Below are 23,152 nucleotides of genomic sequence, written 5' to 3'. Positions count from 1 at the left end.
TACAGAAGTAATCAACCATCTCAACAAAAATAACCTTCTTAGTGACACTCAATATGGTTTCCGTTCTGCTAGATCTACAGCAGATGTGCTTAGTTATATCTCATAGGATTAGCAAATCTCTCGATGGAGGCAACCTTTCTAGGGCAATTGCTCTTGACATATCTAAGGCCTTTGATAGGGTATGGCATAAAGGTTTACTTCATAAGATCTCTAGCTATGGTATTGCTGGAAATGTCTTCTCAATTATTAAATCATTTCTTTCTGATAGGTTCATAAGAGTAGTAGTTGAGGGGCAAAAATCAGAAGCTCACAGTATTAATGCCGGTGTCCCTCAGGGGTCCATCCTGGGCCCAACTCTTTTCCTGATCTATATTAATGATCTTCCAAATCACATCCTTACATCATTTGTAGACATCTATGCTGACGACACTACCATTTATGGTAGCACATCTAAGACAGTAAACGACCAAGTTCTCTCCAATTCTCTCTCCTCTGATCTTGAGCACGTAGTACAATGGGGTAAGGAGTGGCTGGTTACTTTTAATGCATCTAAAACCAAGCTTCTCTCTTTACATCATCAACATTCTCATCCACATCTGTCATCAATTGAAATGAATGGCTCTCGTCTTCAGGAGGCCTCAAGTTTTGACAAGCTTCTGGGCTTGACCATTACTCCTGATCTTAAATGGAACACGTACATCAAATCTGTTGCCAAGGCCGCTGGAAAAATGGTGGGATCTTTCTATCGATCCGGTAGATATCTCACTGCTGATGCTATTCTCTATCTATATAAGAGCCAGATACGTCCAAGGATGGAATACTGTTGCCACATCTGGGCAGGAGCTGCTGGAAAGGACTTGGCCTGCCTTGATAGAGTTCAAAATAGACTTCGTAGCCTCGTAGGAGATGTCCTTTTCTCTTCCTTGCAACCTCTATCTCACGGAAGAGATGTTGCGAGTTTGTCTCTGATGTATCGTTATTTTCATGGAAAGTGTTCGAATGAGCTTCAATCTATGGTCCCCCCCTCGCAAAACTTTCACAAGAAACACTCGTCTAGCTGTAAACACTATCAATAATTCCCCCACTCTTTATCTGTGCCTAAACCTAAACGTAGATTCCATGAACAAAGCTTCTTTCTTAGAACTGCACGCCTGTGGAATTGCCTTCCGTTTTCCTGCTTTCCGGCTGACTACAATATGGTTGTCTTCAAGTCTAACGTAAATAAGTTCTTGATGAGCCATTCCATATAAGTTATCAAATTTACCAAATTTTCATTACTAATGATTACTATATTGTCCAATTTCTACTGTACACTCTTTAACCCTTATCCTTGAGTGGCCTCTGGGCCTTGATAATGTGGTGATGCCTATGTAAAAAAAAAAAAAAAAGATCCTTCCAAGTATACAATGGATCCACCCTATCAAACCTGCAGAATCAAGGAGTACCTGAAGGCAGCATATTAACACCATAAAAGAACTCGCTCCTGACATCCACAGTTCACTATGTAAATGATTGTTCAATCAGCTATAGATCAGAATACATTCAAACCATTGAAAGAAAATTACAACACAACATTAATAAAATTAATAGATGGCCAACAGGAAATGGTTTCAAATTTTCCAAAACGAAAACTAAAGGAATCCATTTCTGTAACCAACACAAACTCCAAAATGAACCAACCCTACTGACAAAAGGAGAAAAAATTCCCTTTGTAAATGAGCACAAACACTTAGGAATCATTTTTGACAGAAAATAAAACTTTATACCATACATCAATTATATTAAAACCAAATGCAATATAACTCCTACGAGTCATAGTCCACACAGATTGGAGAGCCGACAAAGACACGTACAGATTACTGGTAAGATCTAAAATAGAATATGGCAGCTTTATTTATTAATCCACTAGGTAATCATATTTAAAAACCCTCAACACAATTTTGATTTTGGAGAGGACAGTTTCATGGATTTTGGTTATGGGTAGATTTGGTTCTCCCTTGAATGTGCTGCGGCCATCGCGCACAGAAATCACATTTTCCATAGCTACTAACGTAATAGATGTACTGAGACTAAAACTGCTTTCAGGACTGCCAGCAACCACTGTAAAAGAGTAATAAAACATGCAAGAGAGCTATATGCTCAGTCTGTTAAATCCAAAGTAGCTGAGCAGCGGCTTGGTTCCCACCAGTTCTGGCAAATAGCAAACAGGATCTTGAACATAAGCGTGCATTCTATCCAAACTATCATCAATAGACCAAAGGTCATCTCACCAGCATCAGACAAGGCCAGACTATTTGCCAAGAACTTTGCCATAAATTCTACCCTATGCGACACAGGCCATCAACTCCCCGTATTTCCTCCTATAACAGACAACATGCTATGCAACATACAAATATCTGTGCGTGAGGTCACCAAGCTAATCAAGAACCTTGATTCCAGTAAAGCAACTGGCCCTTATGGCATTCCAGTTATAGTGCTGAAAAAGCTGCAACCAGAACTTGCCCCCATACTTACAAAACTGTTTAAGCGTTGCCGTAAGAAGTGGAAAACCTCATCAGTATACCCTGTATTTAAGAATTCAGGTGAAAGGTCATCTCTCTCTCAGTACAGACCAATAGGTCTCCTGTGTGTCATGAGTAAGTTGTTGGAATCCATATTAAATAGAGGAGTACTCAACCCCCTCAACAGAAACAACATTCTTAGTGACACGCAATATGGTTTCCGTTCTGCAAGATCTACAGCAGATGTGCTAATGGTTATATCTCATAGGATTAGTGAATCTCTTGACAACGGTTTCCTTTCTAGGGCAATTGCTTTTGACATATCAAAGGCCTTCGATAAGGTATGGCATAAGGGCCTACTTCACAAGATTTCCAGTTATATTACTGGAAATGTTTTCTCAATCATTAAATCATTTCTCTCTGATAGGTTCAGAAGAGTAGTGGTTGATGGGCAGAAATCAGAGGCCCACAGTATTAATGCTGAAGAGTCTCAGGGGTCCATCCTGGACCCAACTCTCTTCCTGATTTACATCAATGATCTCTCAAAACACACATTTAAATCATTCGTTGACATCTATGCTGATGACACAACCATCTATGGCAACACATCAAAAGCCGTAAATGACAAAGTTCTATTTATTTCTCTCTCCTCTGATCTTGAGCTCGTGGTACAGTTGGGGAAGAGGTGGCTGGTCACTTTTAATGCATCTAAAACCAAGCTTCTATCTTTACATCATCAATGCTCTGATCCCCCATCTGGCATCAATTAAAATGGATGGCTCTCGTCTTGGGGGAGGCTCCATGTTTTGACAAGCTTCTGGGTTTGACCTTTACTCCTGATCTGAAATGGAACACGTACATCAGGTCTGTTGCCAAGGACACTGGGAAAATGGTGGGATCCTTCTACCGCTCCAGAAGATATCTTACTATTGATGCAATTCTCTGTCTGTATAAAAGTCAAGTACGTCCAAGGATGGAGTACTGCTGCCACATCTGGGCAAGAGCTGCTAAAAATAGCCTATCCTGCCTTGACAGAGTACAAAATAGACTTTGGGGTTTAGTGGGGGATGCTCTTTTCTCTTCCCTGGAGCCTCTCTCCCACAGAAGAGACGTTGCGAGCCTGTCTTTGTTTTATTGTTATTTCCATGGCAAGTGCTCGTCTGAGCTCCAATCTCTCGTTTCCCCTCGCCAATCTTTCACGAGAAACACCCGTCTGGCTGAAACTACTGTAAATAATTTTCCCCACTCTTTATCCAAATCCAAACGTAGATTCCATGAGCAGAGTTTCTTTCTCAGAAGTGCACGACTGTGGAACTCTCTTCCATTTGCCTGTTTCCCACCTGACTACAACTTGGATGTTTTCAAATCCAACATAAACAAAATTCTGACAAACCGCCCCCTTAAGACACTCTATCAAATCTCCAATACTAATGATTACTACAATACTATCTCATTGATTACTGTACACGCAATAACCCTTATCTCTGAGTGGCCTCCGGGCCTTGATAAGTGGTGACCCCCCCCCCCCCCAATGTAAAAAAAAAAAAAAAAAAAGTCTGTCTCTGAAAAATGCAGAAATACATGCACTAATCTCCAACAACAAAAATCCCAAATATATTATCTTTTCAAACTTTCAATCTGCCCTAAAAGCAATTAAAAAAAAAAATAAAAAGATAAACCATCCTCAAATTACAAAATTACTCCACAAACTAACACAAGCAGTCAAAAAGAAATTTTCTACTGGAAACCAAGCTATACCGGTATCCAAGGAAATAAATTTGCTGATTCAGCAGCAAAAACTGCCTTAAACATCTCAACTGATTCAAGTTTCAGAATCCCTTACTCAAATCTTAAAAACATCAATACATACACAATGAAAAAATGGCAAACTTACTGGAATAAATTTCCCAACAACAAATTATACAAAATGATGCTAAAAATTAAAAAGCAGGAACAAAACGTCAAACTAAACAGAAGTCACACTAGCAATAAAAATGGGACATACTCATTTAACCCACTTATATCTTTGGAGAAAAGAAAGTCAATCCATTTGTATATTTTGTAAAACTTCAGTCACAATTCTTATTGAGTGCACTGACTTTATAACAACAAGGAATAGTTTATTTAAAGAAAAAAAAAAACATTAAGGAGCTATTCAAGAAAAACAAACCCACATCATACTTTCATACCTTAAAAAAATTAGCGTGTAAAGGCAAATTTTTTTAACGTCAGCTAGAGCAGGAAGTAAAGGCCTCCTAAAATTGACATAAAATGACTCTAAGGGTTGATGTGCTGTAAAACAAAAACAAATAGTCCTCGTTTTCAATTTTTGTTGCCTTTTGGCCTCTCCCAAATTGCATTTATCTTGGAAGTACACCATCCATACTCCGAAGTTTGTCCTGTTTATTTTTTTTTTCTTCAGCTTAGATCCCGCCTTCAGTGGATAGTCTATTATTTAGAAAGGATTGGAAGGGTCTTAGTAAACAAATTTGTTATTCTATGTTCTTTTTCCACTGCTTGTTTTATTCCAATGAAATCTTAATATATAAATATATTTGTAAAAAATTCAATCATAAAGTAAAAGCAATTATAAAGTAGTAGTCTCTCACTCCTAGACAAGGTTCAAGAGAGCCTTTTACTCCAGTAGTTTCTTCCCCAGAACCGCTAGACTTTGGAATTCCCTTTCGGGTTCCTGCTTCCCCAACTGTACTGACATGCAGAAATTCAAGTGTAACGTGAACCGACATCTTGCTGCCCAGCTCCCCACATAGTACCCTTGTAGCTTATGTTCCTGATAAGCTACAATGTGCCTTGTTTGGGGGTGATAATGTAAAAAAAAAAAAAGTTTGTGGATATCTTAAGTAGAATATTGCCCCTAGTGTAAATATTCTATTATGGTGACTGAAATGATTTTTGTTCAGAGTCCCGCCCCTCTGTGGCCCAAGATCACAGTATAGTATCTGTTCTGGCAGATACTGCAAGCAAAGACCATATGTGGGGGCAACCCCACATATAAGACCTTGGTCAATGTAGGGAAACCCTTCATACCAATTGTCACTATCCAGCTCCCCTACTCCTGGGGGAGTTGGTCCCCATTTTCCCTTCACTCCTCACATTAAAAATCGGCCTTGTGCCTAATTTGCTTGGTGGAGGAGCAAATAAATACAGAGTAGATAGGTGTTTATTAATATTTGTGACCAATGATGGCCAATAAGTTATTTTCCCATGATTTTGAATGGACTTGTGCCTAATTAATTGTAAATGTTTCTGATATTTCTGCAAATAAATTTTTCAAAGTATAGTATTTGTTTCCCGTGGGCATTTTCCTGTCAGGTAAACACACACACACACACACACACACACATATATATATATAATTTTATCAGTTTGTTCAAGCTGGGGATGGGGCATTCTCCCGGATGCCGATCATTTACTTGCTAACTCTAGATATTCTAAGAGAGAGATCTTTAAGTGCAAATGTTTGAATCTCTCTTGCCATCAAGTATATTGACCAGGTAGTTTTTGGAAGTCTTTTTCATGAGTCTAGTTGCTTTGATACTTACTGGAATGGAGATCTTCCTAAGATTCCAGTTTCTTTTCATGTCGTACATAAGACCTTTGTATTTTGTTATCTTTTCCCTTTCAGCTTTGTTTAACCCAGCATCATTATGACACTAAATTCTCATAAGGTTGCTTCTTTTTCCTTGTGCAATATCACTGTCAGATTTTATGGCTCTGTTTTCTAGGTATGTAGCTGTAGATTGTATAGTCATAGTGGATGATGTATGACTTGTTTCCAACATCTCTTCCTGATAAGTTTTCAGAACTTGTTGCATTTGATATTCAACTTTTTACAGATCGTCCTGTGGAGATATAGTTACACATTTCATTGTGTTGCATGGTATAATAGCCATCGCCAAGCAGAACCTTATAGCTAAATGTCGGGTTGCTTACACTCTATTTTGGCAGAACTTGCACATTTTCTTAAAAGCATTGGTCAATAAGCCTTCATCCTAGGCAGCCATTATAATTCCCTTCTGATCATAGTGGAGTGATTTTTTTTTTTTTTTTCTAGCCGAATATAGAACCTTCCTCCAGGGTGAATTCATTCAGAAAATACTTGGCACGCTGTTGGTTGGTCCATTCTTCCAGTTTTTTGCAATAGAAGTTCTTGGTGTATTTTTTGTTGACTCTTTTGGGCTATTTCTGTAGCAGACTTTTCTGTTTTATTTCAAAGACCGTCTTATCCAAAATATCTATCCAGTTTCCTTATGGAAGTTGTTCTGCTGGCTTTTGTTTCATGATGTTGGTGTCTCATTTTGAGGTATTGTGTATAAGCATGACAATGCAAAATACAAATTATTCATTTGATTAGTTACATTTTTTTTTTACCTCTTTGTTTCAAACGTGATTTTGTGTGAACAATGAAGGTGGAAAGGTGTTGAAGACATGAAGCACGAGATAAACTTAGTATTAACAAAAAAAAATGCCATCATATTTCCAATTGTTGCTTTTTTGTTGTCTGCTGTAATTGTTTGGATAGTTGACACCAATAATACTTCATGTGACGAAAAAACATTTTTCTCACAAGTTTTTATTTACATTTCTTATTATACATTAAATTGTTTAACACCAATATGTAGTAATATTTCATTGTTTTTGACGGCAGTTAAAGCTAATTGTCTATGTAGTTAAATTAGCAATACCCATGAAAACATTGAAATGCTTACATAGAAAGAGCTTGATGAGCTAAGAAAAAATATTTAAAGTTTTTAAATTTGATTAAAATTAAGGAACTTATGTAAATTTTTGTGCCTCACACATTTGGATAATTTTCCCTCTAAGACCACATGCAATTGTCACAATTTTTAAAATACTTTTTCAGTAAAAATATATCTTTGTTACAATGAAATTGGCTATATAAATATATTTTTGTGTAAGGAATGAGAATATACCACTGAAAATCTTCAGAAATTAATGGTTTCCAAATAATTTACAGTAAATGCACATAAATGTTACAATACCATAAAAATTTCATGTATACATTAATGAAAAGAGGTTAGAGAACTCAATGTTGAATTGTAATACATTTTATGCACAAGAAAGTGAAATTTAAATCTAGGACTGTTTAAAAATGAATATATTGCAATATTTCTTTATTATTGTATATTAACACTTTCCGTTAACAATAATCAATATATGATTCTACTTTTTTAGGCAATTTTGTGTGAACACCCTGAAAAACTTTGTCAATTCTAATCCATATGTTGTACACATAAAAAATAACTGCAGTACAGTAATACAGTATGCTATATGGTGTTACTGTTCTATAATTTTTTTTTTTATTAAAATAGTTACAGTACAAAATTAAAATGTTTACATGATCATAACTGCATGCAATATTACCGCATTATTGAGTAAGAGTGTTTTTTAGAAAGTGTTTGGGAAGCATTTAGTACCATATATAATCTCATACATTGATGTTTTAAAGCTGCATCCAATATTCAGTTTTTCACTATTCGCTTGAGGGGTGGGGAGTAATCCACGCGAATAGTGAAAGAATACTATATATTATAATTATATCAAGATGTCTTCATGGTTTAATCTTAACATAAGATGTCTATTATTGGTAGATTATATGATTAAAAAAAAACTTCATGAAAATGCATTTGCACAGTTGATGTAGTTGCCTCTAATAGTATGTTTTGTCTCTATTGCAGATGGTTGTCACTGATGTATACAGTCACAAGTTTCACAAAGTCTACTCACAAGAGGATGCCCTAAACCATATCACAGACAGAGATGACATTTTCATGTCCGTTACTATCTTTTTGCAAAAATATTTGTGCATATCTCACATTCCATATGAACTAGCTTGTAATATAAAGACATTGCTACATATCAATAAGAACAAGTATTGTTCTATGCAAATTTTTTTTCTGGAAGTAAATTGAAACTTTTAAATATTAAGAATATTAAATATTTTTGAACACTTGTTGCAAAAAATGTCTAAATATTTCTATAGAAATTTTTAAATATACCTTTGATTATGACTATGTATTTTCTTATTTTTATATTAACTTTTGTTTTTCAGATATGAAGTCCCTGTGAATAAAATGGACGATCTTAACACTATAATATTACCAATTTATATGAGAGAGAAAAAGTAAGAGCAACTCCCTATTTGTTAAATGCTACAATTGAAGAAAACTGAATTTGAGTTATTTACAATTCTAGCTCCATTCTCAAATTTGAAAACTGGTACTTGATTGTTTCTTCAATTAATATTTATTTTTTTAAGAGTGAAACCTGGTTTTAATGATCATCCCCTCACCTCCTACCAATTGTTTGGTCAGCCTCTGCTACTTCCAGCACCCAGAAAGAATTGCAATTATGAAACTCTCTATAATTTAGTTTTGAATAGAATATCGTAAGTACTTATAACTCTTTTATATTCACAGTTTATTACTTAATGCTTCCTGACAGAATATTAGCATAAAAATTGCTTTTCATGAGTTATGAAAATGTGAGCTTATAGTTTAACTTTTGTTAATAATTGAAATAGTCTTGTAATCCGGTTTTCAATTAAGATGTTATGCTTGCATATTAAAATGAATGTGATTCAATAAATAAAATCTAATAAAAGCATAAAAAAAAACTTATTTTGTAATCTTTGCATTGTCAACAATTATTTTAATTAAAAAAAAGCAATGAGATAAAAAGGGTTCAAATGAATACCTAAAAAATTTAGAACCAAATAAAATATCAAGATTTGATTATTTAACAAAAGAATTAAATGTTTTTACTCTTTATTTCAGACGCTATGTGAAGGTACCTGATGAATCGGATAAATGGTGGATAAATGAAGAAAGTAAAACTGCATCCGATGAAGATGATAATGTTGATCTTGATGAAGATATTGATAATTCTGCTTATAAAGTTAATGATGGTTAGTGAATGATTGATTTTACTCACATTAATAGTTTTTTTTAAATTTCCCTATTCATTGCAATTTTCATACAAAAATTCATAAAATAAACTTCTATTATTAGTCAGGCAAAGGAAACTAAATTTTGATCCTAGATTAAATAATTGACCTAACCAAAAGTTTGTCCTCCCACTATGTTTGCGCATTTGACTTAAAACAAGCTGTGTAAAAGTGAACATACTATAACAGTGAATGCTATCACGATCAAAGTGATGATTAATAGTTGGAAAGAGGAAAGTTTCCCTGCTCAGTTTGTGAAAAGAGAATCAGGTGCAACTCATTTTTATATGGTACTTGTGTAAACATTGGATACACAAGTACAGTAGAATTGCTGATAACCAGATTTTGTGCAAGAAATATAAGACAATGGAAACTGATGAGAATCCAGATGTGGAGAAAGTATATCTAGATCATGAATCTTCTGAGTTTGTTCAGAAGTTATGTTACCTTGGTGATACCATTGGAACACTAGTGCTAGCCTTTTTTTTTTTTTTTTTTTTTACACGGTGGTCACCACTTATCAAGGCCCGGAAGCCACTCAGGGATAAGGGTTATTACAAGTACAGTACGTTAGTGTGGAGATTTAATGAAGTGTTTACTTAAGAGGGCGGTTAATAGGAATTTGTTAACGTTGGACTTGAACACATCCAAGTTGTAGTCAGGTGGGAAGCAGGCAGACGGAACAGAGTTCCACAGGCGTGCAGTTCTAAGAAAGAAGCTTTGTTCATGGAATCCATGTTTTGATTTAGGCACAGATAAAGAGTGGGGGAAATTTTTCACAGTGGATTCAGCTAGACGGGTGTTTTTCATGAAAGATTGGCAAGGGGAGACCAGAGATTGGAGTTCAGACGAGCACCTGCCATGGAAATAACGATAAAATAAGGACAGGCTCGCAACGTCTCTTCTGTGGGAGAGAGGTTGCAGGGTAGAGAAAAGGGCATCCTCCACTAAGCCACAAAGTCTATTTTGTATTCTGTCAAGGCAGGATAGGCTGTTTTTAGCAGGTCTTGCCCAGATATGGCAGCAGTATTCCATCCTTGGACGTACTTGGCTTTTATATAGAGAATTGCATCAATAGTAAGATATCTTCTGGAGCGGTAGAAGGATCCCACCATCTTTCCAGCAACCTTGGGAACAGACTTGATGTACGTGTTCCATTTCAGATCAGGAGTAAAGGACAAACCCAGAAGCTTGTCAAAACATGGGGCTTCTCCTAGACTAGAGCCATCCATTTCAATTGATGCCAGATGGGGATCAGTGTTGATGATGTAAAGATAGGAGTTTGGTTTTAGATGCATTAAAGGTAACCAGCCACGTCTTCCCCCACTGAACTACACGCTCAAGATCAGAGGAGAGAGAATCAGAGAGAACTTTGTCATTTACAGCCTTTGATGTGTTGCCGTAGATGGTCGTGTCATCAGCATAGATGTCAAGGAATGATTTAAGTATGTGTTTTGGGAGGTCATTGATGTAGATCAGGAAGAGAGTTGGGCCCAGGATTGACCCTTGAGGGACTCCAGCATTGATACTGCAGGCCTCCATCGACCACTACTCTTATGAGCCTATCAGAGAGAAATGGTTTAATGATTGAGAAAATATTTCCGGTTATACCATAGCTGGAAATCTTGTAAAGTAGACCCTTATGCCATACTTTGTCGAAGGCCTTTGATTTGTCATGAGCAATTGCCCTGGAAAGGAAGCCTTTGTCAAGAGATTCACTAATCCTGTGAGATATAACCGTTAGTACATCTGCGGTAGATCTTGCAGAACGGAAACCATATTGTGTGTCACTAAGAAGGTTGTTTCTGCTGAGGTGGTTGACTATTTCTCTATTTAATATGGATTCCAACAACTTACTCATAACACACAGGAGACTTATTGGTCTGTACTGAGAGAGAGATGACTTATCACCTGAATTCTTAAATACAGGGCATACTGATGAGGTTTTCCAGGGAGTCGGAAAGCACTTCTCCTTAAGGCAATGCTTAAACAGTTTCGTAAGTATGGGAGCAAGTTCTGGTTGAAGCTTTTTTAACACTATAATTGGGATGCCGTCAGGGCCAGTTGCTTTACTGGAATCAAGGTTCTTGATTAGCTTGGCGACCTCATGCACAGATATTTGTATGTTATGTAGCGTGTTCTGTGTTATAGGAGGAAATATGGGGAGTTGATGGCCTTTGTCCCATAGGGTAGAATTAGCTGCAAAGTTCTTGGCAAATAGTTTGGCCTTGTCTGATGCTGACGAGATGACCTTGGGTCCATTGATAATGGTTGGAATAGAATGCACATTTCTGTTCAGGATCCTATTTGTTATTTGCCAAAACTGGTGGGAACCAAGCCGCTGATCAGCTACTTTGGATTTAACAGACTGAGCATATAGCTCTCTTGCATTTTTATTACTCTTTTACAGTGGTTGCTGGCGTTCCTGAAAGCAGCTTTAGTCTCAGTGCATCTATTACGTTGGTAGTTATGGAAAAATGATTTCTGTGCGCGATAGCAGCAGCACATTCTGGAGACAACCATGGCTGGCTGTTAGGTTTTTATTGGAATTTTTTAGATGGTATGAATTGGTCTATACCTACAATTAACCATTCGGTCAGATCTGATACTATAGAGGACACATCCTTTTTAAACATGGAGTGCAGAGGTAAATCAGATATGAATGTATGGAGGCTATCCCAGTCAGCCATAGAGTATCGGTATACAGTACGGAGCCTAATTGCAAGTTGTAAGTTCTGAAAACCTTTTGCAATTATTAACCAGCAGAGTAATGTATGGAAGGGAGAATTGAGGATATATGTTGCATGGAGAGAAATGGTATGATGGATACGAAATGTCAATTTTAAAGATAGCTTCGATCTGATAACCTGAAAGGAAAATTAAATAAAGCATGGAATACAACTCTTTAGAAGGAAATAATCATATCTATGCTAACAAAATTAGACCTATTTCTTTAGCTGTGATGAAAACTTTTTTTTTTTTTCATTCACCCTAAACAGTATCACTTAAGATGTAAGGGGAATCCTAAGTGGGAAGGTGTGCAGCAAGATGTTTGTTCATATAACATTTAAACTTCTGCATGTTGATACAGTTATGGAAATTGGAGGGAATTCCAAAAGTTAGCAATTTAAGGAAAGGAGCTATTAGAGTAGAAAATCCTGTCATCTGGGAACCTGACTGACAAATTGGTCAAAGAATTTAGAACTAGCAGGTACCAGTGTAGCAAGTTCAATGGATCATATTCCATTAAAGTACTTATAAAACAGCTGCAACATTGGTACAAAATCTGAAACTTTTAGCTAGTTTGAGACCTACTGGATTAAAGGCTTTTTTTTTTTTTTTTTTTTTTTTTTTTTTTAGAGAAATCAGCCCAAATGTGACAATGCTTCATGCATGGTTGAATGGCAGCTTTGTAGAGATATCGGATACTGGCAGGTGTGAGTTCAGTAGAGGAAAGAGCACCTTTCTTGTATTTGTTCCAATTTGTGTTGCTTGTGAATGTTGAGTTGAGTTGTTTTAATGATAGACTCTAACAGAGTGCTATTAGTCATGGTGGTTGGTTATTGAAAAAATTTCTTATAGTTGGCCAAACTGTGGTGAGATGACAATAACTATTGAAGGCAGTAATTGGATTCAACATTTCTATCCCATCGCAGTTTGACACAGGTCAGAGGAATACTTGGGCAAAACGTTGTGAAAACAACAACTAGAAGATAAAGATAATAGTCCAAATAATAAAAATAAATTATACAATTTACTCCAAATAATTCCAAATTAATCAATGAAAATATTATGTCGTTGAATTTTAGACAAACCACATGCATCATTCTGATTGATTGCTCTCGCAGTCATTCTGCCACATTTAAAAGCTCTGCAGAACTTTGATATTGACACAGCTTAGTTGAGAACGTCGGGTAAATGATTGCTTTTGTCGACAATCCAAAAATCAAAGTTTGCTGTATACTCGTTCAGACTTTTATAAAATATATCTAGTCCAGACTTATAAAAAACAGACAGAAGAATATATCAACTGATCAAATCAGATGACAACTCACGACCTCTGATGCACACACATACTAATATTCTGACTGATATCATTCGTTCCCACTACATATTGTGTATGCTATAAACTTGTGAAAAAAATGAAACAATGTTTTATTTTAAGCAACCAATAAATAATTCTAACTTGTATATTCGTCATTACACATAGTTGTCCCTCCTACCACTTCTTTTTACTCCCTCTTTTTGATTATTTTCAAATAAACATTACTTTTCTGACATTTTTCAGTTAATATATTTTTCTAAAAATAATTAAAATACTTACAAAAAATATCTTATTTGAAAATGGTGATGCAGTGAAGCAGCAAAAAAATAGTGCAAATAAGGGACAAATTAAGATTAATTTATGTTAAGAAAGATTGTTTGCTTGTAATGCCTGTGTTATGCATAACTGCTGAGCATTCTACCATGTTTTGTACCTGTTTGATTAAGCTATTAAGTTTTTTGCAATTGTTGTTAAAGATGCTCATATATAGTATTTACCATTCTTCTAACTAGTTTTCATAATATATCTAATCTTAAATGTTTTATGCTTGTAATCATTTCCGTCTCACTCTTCAAAAATATTTTTTGTTGAATTTATTCAACAATTTGTATTTAATTACTAGATTACTTAATTGGAATTCATTATTGATATGAATATTATTTATATTTAATTATTGCAGACTTATTCTCATCTTTTTTTAGTTGTTTCACAACGTTTCGGCCAACTATTCATCTGGCTTTCATCAGGTGGTAACCGCGACTGATAGGAACTTCGAATCTCCTAACTGGATTCTCAGCAATCACTGCCATCTGTAGTTGTCGTCTCACCACGTTTTGGCCAAGTAATCCTCTGTCCGGCTTTGGGTAGGATTGAAACTGCTATCTTGAGACAATGCTCATCTGGAACTGTAGAGATTCAACGTCTCTATCAACCCGTGGCACAGTTGATAGAGAAGTTGAATCTCTACAGTTCCAGATGAGAATAAATTAATATAGATTACTTAAGTTGCTACACTGCCACCTTTTTCTTTGAAGGTAGTCGAGTACAGTTTGCTTCTGGCTTATCTAGGATATGTATTGCTGCACTGATCTTGTCTACTGCATAGTTGAGTGAGTAACTTGTGACTTGCTATTTTAGGCGACTGCGGTGCACATCTGGAGGATATGGATGATGACAGTTGTGATTCTCCCGTAGAGGAAAGTCCAAAGAATAGTGTTGGCTATAGCAACCTTAACTGTGGGGATACTTCTAAAAGTAACTTAACTAATGACCTGACCAACACTATAGTGAACAATTCTGGACAGATTGGAAGCTCCCCTGATCCAACTAACACATCTAACAGCAATATTTCCTTGACAGCAACTTCACCAATGAGTGGCAATGCCAAGCGGACTACTGCCTGTAAACCAGGCTGTGAAGACAATATAAAAACAGACATGACAAATAATGATGCTGAGGAGAATGAGAATCCGTTTGTTGTCCATCGACTCTTCAGATTTACATCTGTTAATTCTTATGGGACCGCTGCTGTTGATAGTCGGATGGATGAGAGTGGCAAACCTCTGAAATTTACTTGTAAGTCCCTTTTTTTTCTCTATATAACTTTATTGGTTGTTTAGAATTCAACTTTAATAAAAAACAAAACACAGAAAAATCTTTATAATGTACATATTCATTATGAAAAAAAAGTCGGTTATCACAGGGAGATAACTCAACAATACATTTTCGCATTAATCGTTTTAACATGATTTTCTTTTTAAAATAAAAATACTTACCATATTCCAAATATCAGGTAAATTGATCATCTTTGTTCCATGACGGATAGGTACATCAAGATTTTTTCTGTAGTTTTGTTTAAGTTGAATTCTAAATAAGAACTACTTTATCTTTTTTTTTTTTTTTTTTTTTTTTTCTACCAAATAATCCAATTTAATATTTTTAAAGTTGCAATGTGCATAGAATTTTTTATTCAAGACGTCATCTTGAGGTATTTTCACATGCCGTTTTTTCCCCTTCAGCTCAAACCTATATTGCTGTAGATTGGGATGTTAAAGCCAAAGAAAAATTTTACAATGAAAAAGCAGCCGAGGTGAGGAGTTTTTTTGTTTTTTTAATTTTATTTTTTAAAGATCTACTTAATGTTAACATCTATAATATTAGTGACAATTTACTTTTTCTGTTGATTTATTTTAAATAGGATTTTGATATCCATGAATCGATTCGTATGAAAAATACAGCTAAGAAACAGATAATTCAGTTGAATGAATGCCTGGAATTATTCACGACAAAAGAGAAGCTTGGGGCAGATGATCCATGGTATGTTTTAATTTCTTTCCTTTATTTTCTCTAAATTTTAGTTTTAAATTTCGCATTGACTCCTAATGCAGACTCTGCTGTGAAGTTTATTTATATGCAAACCGAGAGTACTTGTAAATTCCGTGAGTGCCAAATATGTTAAACATAATTTTGATTAATGTTTATACCAATATGAAGCATGGAAAAGTTAATATTTTCTAGTAAATTGCTATATCAATTCCTCCCTCTCTCTATCTATCTATATATATATATATATAAAATGATATAATTAAATTTGTACTTTAAACTCTAAATTATTTTATTTTGTCAATTATTTTGCAAATATTTTATGTAATCACCTTAAAAAGAAATTTTATTTCCCAGTGATAGTATTAAAACATGTCTATACATTTTTGTGTGTGCTAGAACTTGCAAGTCTATTGTTCCTAAAATGTAGGAATCTCCCGATTTCATAATGTTAGATCACTGTTTGCCATATTTTGACAAAGGCTTGGAAATCGACATTGAAGGCCTTCACTATTAAATAGCTAAATTCTAAGGGAAAATACTTTTCTTTTTTTTTTTTTCTTTTTTTTTTTAAATTCCTCAAGACCTCAATTTGAATGTTCATGACATAATTGTCAGAACACCCAAATTGAGGTTTTGAAGAAAGTTTTTTTTTTTTTTTTTTTTTTCATGATGTGGAAATTAAATCATTTTTACGAGCATCCAACCATCTTTTTTACTAACTTGATAAAGCAATGCTGATAGTTGATAATTATGGAACTTACTAATTTCATAATTAATTTTCTATATTCTTTAACAAATGTTTTTACTTTTTAATATAATAAATACAATTCTAAATTACTTGTATTTTTTTTTTTTTTTTTTTACACTCGTTTTTCATATAAAAATTTGAATTTAAGATTTACTTTTGTAAATCTTAAATTCAAATTTTTATATGAAAAACGAGTGTTTACTAAAAAGAAATCATTACTTTTTTTTTTTCTTTTTTAGAATCTAAATGTATCTTATAATTGGTTCTGAAGTCAAGTTTCAGTTTTTATATTGAAAATCAGTCAATATTATGACTTGGAGTGTTCCAATGTTTGATTTCAGTAAACATTTTGCCCTCCCTCTCTCTCTCTCTATATATATATATACTAGCAAAAGTACTTGTCGTTGACTGGGTTCAAAAACAGCCTACAGAAAATGGACTCTAATTTATGAAAGTATGATAGGAAGAGTTGTAAAGAGATAGCTTCGAATTTGGGGGTATCAAAACCAAAGCAAAATATGATGAAAGTAAAAATAAAATAGATAAACCCCATAATTTATTATACCATACCTGTTCACACTGAAACATTTATCACAATATTCTGTCGATCTATATTAAAAAAACCTTGTTAAACTTTGTGACATATTTTCATTCTATGGAGGCCAGGCGTGAATGCAGACCCAATTATGCCATCCCTATTTAAGTTAAAACATACTTATCAAAGTATTATGTACATCTATATCAAAAACACTTGTAAACGTTTTTTGTTTTTAATTTTTAAATTTTTTATTTCCATACTTTGTGAACCAGGCGTGTACACAGACCCCACAATTTTAATGAATCATCATTATGCCAGATCAAACATACCCATTCCTGTGTCTCGATACATCTTCTATCATTATATGTAATCAGTTTTCTATAATATTCAACCATATAGGAGCCTATTCGTGACCAGACACACACACAGACGTTCAGCTTTATATTATAGATATGTGTGTGTGTGTCCTCTAAATAATTGCTATAATTGAGTAAATCTTTAACAAAGCCAAAGTTATCAAGATAAAAGTACAACACTATTAAGAAGAGCAAACAATATTGAATGAAAGATTAAATACATTATATATAACTTTAATTTATCATCGGAACAATAAGGAAAAATTAAGGGGAGAATTGAGAAAAAAAAACGCTTTCTGCCATGGCACTTGGATGCTAAATGCCAATCTACTACAATCTACTGGCTTAATGACATTTAGGTATGAAATGAGAATGAAAGAATGGGATAATCTGGTCAATAGTAATTGAACATAGGTGCAACATCTATATGTAATCAAACATAGGTGCAACATCTATATGTAATCAAACATAGGTGCAACATCTATATGTAATCAAACATAGGTGCAACATCTATATGTAATCAAACATAGGTGCAACATCTATATGTAATCAAACATAGGTGCAACATCTATATGTAATCAAACATAGGTGCAACATCTATATGTAATCAAACATAGGTGCAACATCTATATGTAATCAAACATAGGTGCAACATCTATATGTAATCAAACATAGGTGCAACATCTATATGTAATCAAACATAGGTGCAACATCTATATGTAATCAAACATAGGTGCAACATCTATATGTAATCAAACATAGGTGCAACATCTATATGTAATCAAACATAGGTGCAACATCTATATGTAATCAAACATAGGTGCAACATCTATATGTAATCAAACATAGGTGCAACATCTATATGTAATCAAACATAGGTGCAACATCTATATGTAATCAAACATAGGTGCAACATCTATATGTAATCAAACATAGGTGCAACATCTATATGTAATCAAACATAGGTGCAACATCTATATGTAATCAAACATAGGTGCAACATCTATATGTAATCAAACATAGGTGCAACATCTATATGTAATCAAACATAGGTGCAACATCTATATGTAATCAAACATAGGTGCAACATCTATATGTAATCAAACATAGGTGCAACATCTATATGTAATCAAACATAGGTGCAACATCTATATGTAATCAAACATAGGTGCAACATCTATATGTAATCAAACATAGGTGCAACATCTATATGTAATCAAACATAGGTGCAACATCTATATGTAATCAAACATAGGTGCAACATCTATATGTAATCAAACATAGGTGCAACATCTATATGTAATCAAACATAGGTGCAACATCTATAAATATGAAAGACAAAATGGCCACATGCATTTTTGTATGTTCAGCAAAGGTTTGTAGGTTTCCACTATTCCACCCTCTCGCGTGTTTGTTCAGCTTTTTCATATAAAAGTGAAATTAAATCGACAGCGAAGGCTTTTCGTGCCAGGATAGTTCAGAAAGCAATCAGCTTTGATCAATTTGGGGGAAACCCCTCATATCAGACAATTGCTATTCATATGGACACTCCCTTTTTGTGGGGAGTTGGTTATCCCCAACATTGTAGGTAAACAAAACAAAGCGACTTCCTATGTCTCCCTAGCGTAGTGGTAAAATGTCACGGTTTCTTTCACTTTCTTTTCCGCTCCTCCTTTGCGTTGGGGGTTCGAGCCTCCCTTCCTACTTAACACTTTTTTTTTTTTTTTTTTCTTCTTTCACTTTCTTTTTTTCCTTCGGGTTTGTCACGGGTTCAAAACACCTTTTTTTTTTTTTTTTTTTTTTTTTTTTTCTTTCTTTCTTTTACACCTACAAACACCCGGGCAATGCCGCATACCCCCCACTAGTCTATAATATAAACAGCAAAATTTGTGAATGTCCAAGAAAGGCTCTTTTTCGCTGGGCTTCTCAACAAGGTTACTATTTTGGAGAAATTTCCATATACTTTCTAGATTATAATATTTCAGATTCGAAAATAGACATTGTCTCTATCTTTATTTTGATCAAATTTTAAAAAAAAATCCCTGGTTTCAAGTGTTTGTTTGTCTTTCTCATATAAATAAAGTGAAACTAATCGAAGCAAAACCACTCAGAAGCAGAAGAGGTGAAATTAAAGCGGCGCTAAACTTCATTGCTAAAGTCACAGGAGAATGAGAGATTAGAGCCAAGGTATTTGTGAAGTTACTGATATTCTTTACAAGGATATCGTTGAAGATGGGAGCATCAGTTGAAGACACGTTTAGCAGGATTTCCATCTTCTTGGTGTTGATAAAAAGGCCAATTCAGTGGTAAGTGTTGGAGACTGTCAAGACTGCATTTAAATCCACTGGAAGTATGGCTAGGAAATGCAGCATCATCAACATACTGTAAGTCGAAGATGAGCTCTTCAGAGGTTTTAGTCTTAGTCTGAAGACTTTTCAGATTGAAGAGGCTGCCATCAAGGCGGTACTGGACAGCAATGGCATTAGAAAGTTGAAGGTCACGACGTGAAACCAAAGTGACAGCAACCAGGAACAGGTTGAAAATGGAGCCAAAATGCATCCCTGCTTCACACCGACATTCACAGTGAAAGTGTCCAATTCTGCACCTGACATGGCAACACGAGCATGCATTTCAGTGAACAGTTCAGTGTTGAAAGCTTTGGTTAGATCTACAAAGGCCAAATAGAGCTCACGATGCTGCTGTTCACACCACTTTTCCTGGAGGAGACGAGCAACGAAAATCATATCAGTGTTAATAGGCTTTTGGTGGAAGCCATATTTTGATTCTGGGACGATAAGATCGACAAGTCTCCAGAAGTCAGGTGAGCATGATCTTCGCCAATACTTTGCCAGCCACAGAAAATTTGAAAATTGAGTAGTTTCATTTTTGAATAAGAAATGAGGTACTTGTACAGTATTCTACAAAAGAAATGAGGTACTTGTACAGTATTCTACAAAAGAAATGAGGTACTTGTACAGTATTCTACAAAAGAAATGAGGTACTTGTACAGTATTCTACAAAAGAAATGAGGTACTTGTACAGTATTCTACAAAAGAAATGAGGTACTTGTACAGTATTCTACAAAAGAAATGAGGTACTTGTACAGTATTCTACAAAAGAAATGAGGTACTTGTACAGTATTCTACAAAAGAAATGAGGTACTTGTACAGTATTCTACAAAAGAAATGAGGTACTTGTACAGTATTCTACAAAAGAAATGAGGTACTTGTACAGTATTCTACAAAAGAAATGAGGTACTTGTACAGTATTCTACAAAAGAAATGAGGTACTTGTACAGTATTCTACAAAAGAAATGAGGTACTTGTACAGTATTCTACAAAAGAAATGAGGTACTTGTACAGTATTCTACAAAAGAAATGAGGTACTTGTACAGTATTCTACAAAAGAAATGAGGTACTTGTACAGTATTCTACAAAAGAAATGAGGTACTTGTACAGTATTCTACAAAAGAAATGAGGTACTTGTACAGTATTCTACAAAAGAAATGAGGTACTTGTACAGTATTCTACAAAAGAAATGAGGTACTTGTACAGTATTCTACAAAAGAAATGAGGTACTTGTACAGTATTCTACAAAAGAAATGAGGTACTTGTACAGTATTCTACAAAAGAAATGAGGTACTTGTACAGTATTCTACAAAAGAAATGAGGTACTTGTACAGTATTCTACAAAAGAAATGAGGTACTTGTACAGTATTCTATAAAAGAAATGAGGTACTTGTACAGTATTCTATAAAAGAAATGAGGTACTTGTACAGTATTCTATAAAAGAAATGAGGTACTTGTACAGTATTCTATAAAAGAAATTAGGTACTTGTACAGTATTCTACAAAAGAAATGAGGTACTTGTGCGGTATAGTACCCATATTAAAAACAAAGAAAATTTTACCTGTGATGTACATAATTAAAACTCAAAAGTCACATAATATATTTGAGTAGTATGACTTTTAAATAAGGTGCTTAAGTATAGCACCCAAATGAAAATACAAACTCTTACCTGTGACATACAGAAAAGTTAGGAACATAAATGTCATATTCGTTTTTTTCTGGATTTTCTATGTTATCATCTAGAAATTACATCACGGTGATGATAGGTAGAAAGGAGCATGATTATGTTGCTTTTAAGTCTTCTGGAGTTCTCCAGGGATAAGTAAACTTTCTTGGGGGGGTGGGAGTGGGAGCAAAGGTGAAGGGAATAGTGTTTTTATGACCACAAAAGAATCTCCAAAGATGTCATATTCCAAAAATTTAGAATACTTGCAGAATCATCCCCTGAAAATTACATTTTTCTTACAATTATGGTGTCTGTGGTTAGGAGAGAAAGAACTACAGTAATGTTGAAATTTATGGTGAAGCAAGGGTTGTCTAATTACTACCCATGTCAATGCTTTTATGTAATTATTTGGAAAACCTACTGAATAATCTTCCAGAAATGTCATAATTTCTCTTAAAATAATGGTGTTGGTCGTGATAGGAGCAGAAACACAGTAATGTTGAATTTGATCATGAAGCAAAGGTTGCCTAATCACTAACTGTGACAATGTATTAATGTGGAAATGTGCTGAGTAATCTCCCGGAAATTACATACTTTTTCTAAAAGTAAGCCAAACATGCTGAGTCTCCTTCCCAGAGTGGAAAATTTACTTTCACCATGACTAATGTTTGTGCAAAATTTAAAAAATATCAAAGGCATGGTTATTGAAAAAAGTGCAAACAAACGATTTGGAGGCAATTTTACCTCCTACAATACAATATACATGGGGACAACCAGAGTTATCCACGAAAATGCACTCTGGCAAAAATTTACTTTCACTATGACTAATGTTTAAAGAAAAAATTCAAGGCATGGTTATTGAGAAAAGTACATACAAACGGACAGGAGTAAATTACCAGGTCCAATCCATCTTTTGTCGAGAGATCAATTATGGTGTTGGTTGTAAGGAAGGCAAGCAACACAGTAATGTTGGAATTTATGGTCAAGCAAGAGTTGTGTAATCAGTGTCAATTTATTTATGTATTAATTTGGAAAAGTGACAGCATTTTCCTTAAAATATGGTGTCAGTGGTGGAGGGAAAAAAAGAAAAAAGAACCATAGTAATGTTGAATTTTGTGGTGAAGTAAGGGTTGCTTAATCACTAACCTTGTCGATCTATTTCGGTATTAATTGGAAAATCCTATGATTAATCTTCTGGAAATGACATTTTACTTAAAATGATAGTGCAGGTAGTGGAGAGGTAACAAATACAGTAATGTTAAAAAAATATGGGGAAGCAATGGCTGCCTAATCACTAATCGTGATAATGTATTTATGTAATTAGTTAAAAATCCTGCTCAGAAAATTTCCAAACATGACATCATTCATCTTCAAACTATGGTGTCGGTCTTGACGAGGGAAAGAAACACAGCATCATTGAAATGCATGTCGAAGCAACGTTGGCCTAATCACTAACCATAGCAATTTATCATATTCTAAAAATTATGATGTCTGTGTTGGGAACGGAAATTAACATGATGTTGAAATTTATGATGAAGCAAGAGTTTTTTTCTTTTTTTTTTTTTTTTTAGGAATCACCACTTATCAAGGCCTGGAGGCCACTCGAGGATATGGGTTAATGGATATACATTAGTCAA

At 34.6% G+C, this 23,152-nt stretch overlaps 1 protein-coding gene across 2 annotated transcripts in view; it reads left to right on the top strand.

Moving 5' to 3' along the window:
• The window catches only part of LOC145277831 (ubiquitin carboxyl-terminal hydrolase 15-like), a 353,560-nt gene that overhangs the window by 304,732 nt on the left and 25,676 nt on the right, over positions 1-23,152 (top strand). For both annotated transcript variants that reach the window (XM_080129744.1, XM_080129745.1), the window contains 7 exons: positions 8,222-8,316; positions 8,596-8,667; positions 8,803-8,931; positions 9,320-9,450; positions 14,672-15,109; positions 15,553-15,623; positions 15,732-15,850. In XM_080129744.1, the coding sequence (XP_079985870.1) occupies positions 8,222-8,316; positions 8,596-8,667; positions 8,803-8,931; positions 9,320-9,450; positions 14,672-15,109; positions 15,553-15,623; positions 15,732-15,850 (1,055 nt within the window). The remainder of the gene's footprint in view (positions 1-8,221; positions 8,317-8,595; positions 8,668-8,802; positions 8,932-9,319; positions 9,451-14,671; positions 15,110-15,552; positions 15,624-15,731; positions 15,851-23,152) is intronic.

The sequence above is a fragment of the Euprymna scolopes genome, chromosome 6, assembly GCF_053919585.1.
Source record: "Euprymna scolopes isolate OS-2025 chromosome 6, ASM5391958v1, whole genome shotgun sequence".
In the NCBI taxonomy this organism is placed as follows: domain Eukaryota; kingdom Metazoa; phylum Mollusca; class Cephalopoda; order Sepiida; family Sepiolidae; genus Euprymna; species Euprymna scolopes.
The sequence above is the reverse complement of the archived record's forward strand: the minus strand, read 5'-3'. Positions and strand labels throughout refer to the sequence as shown.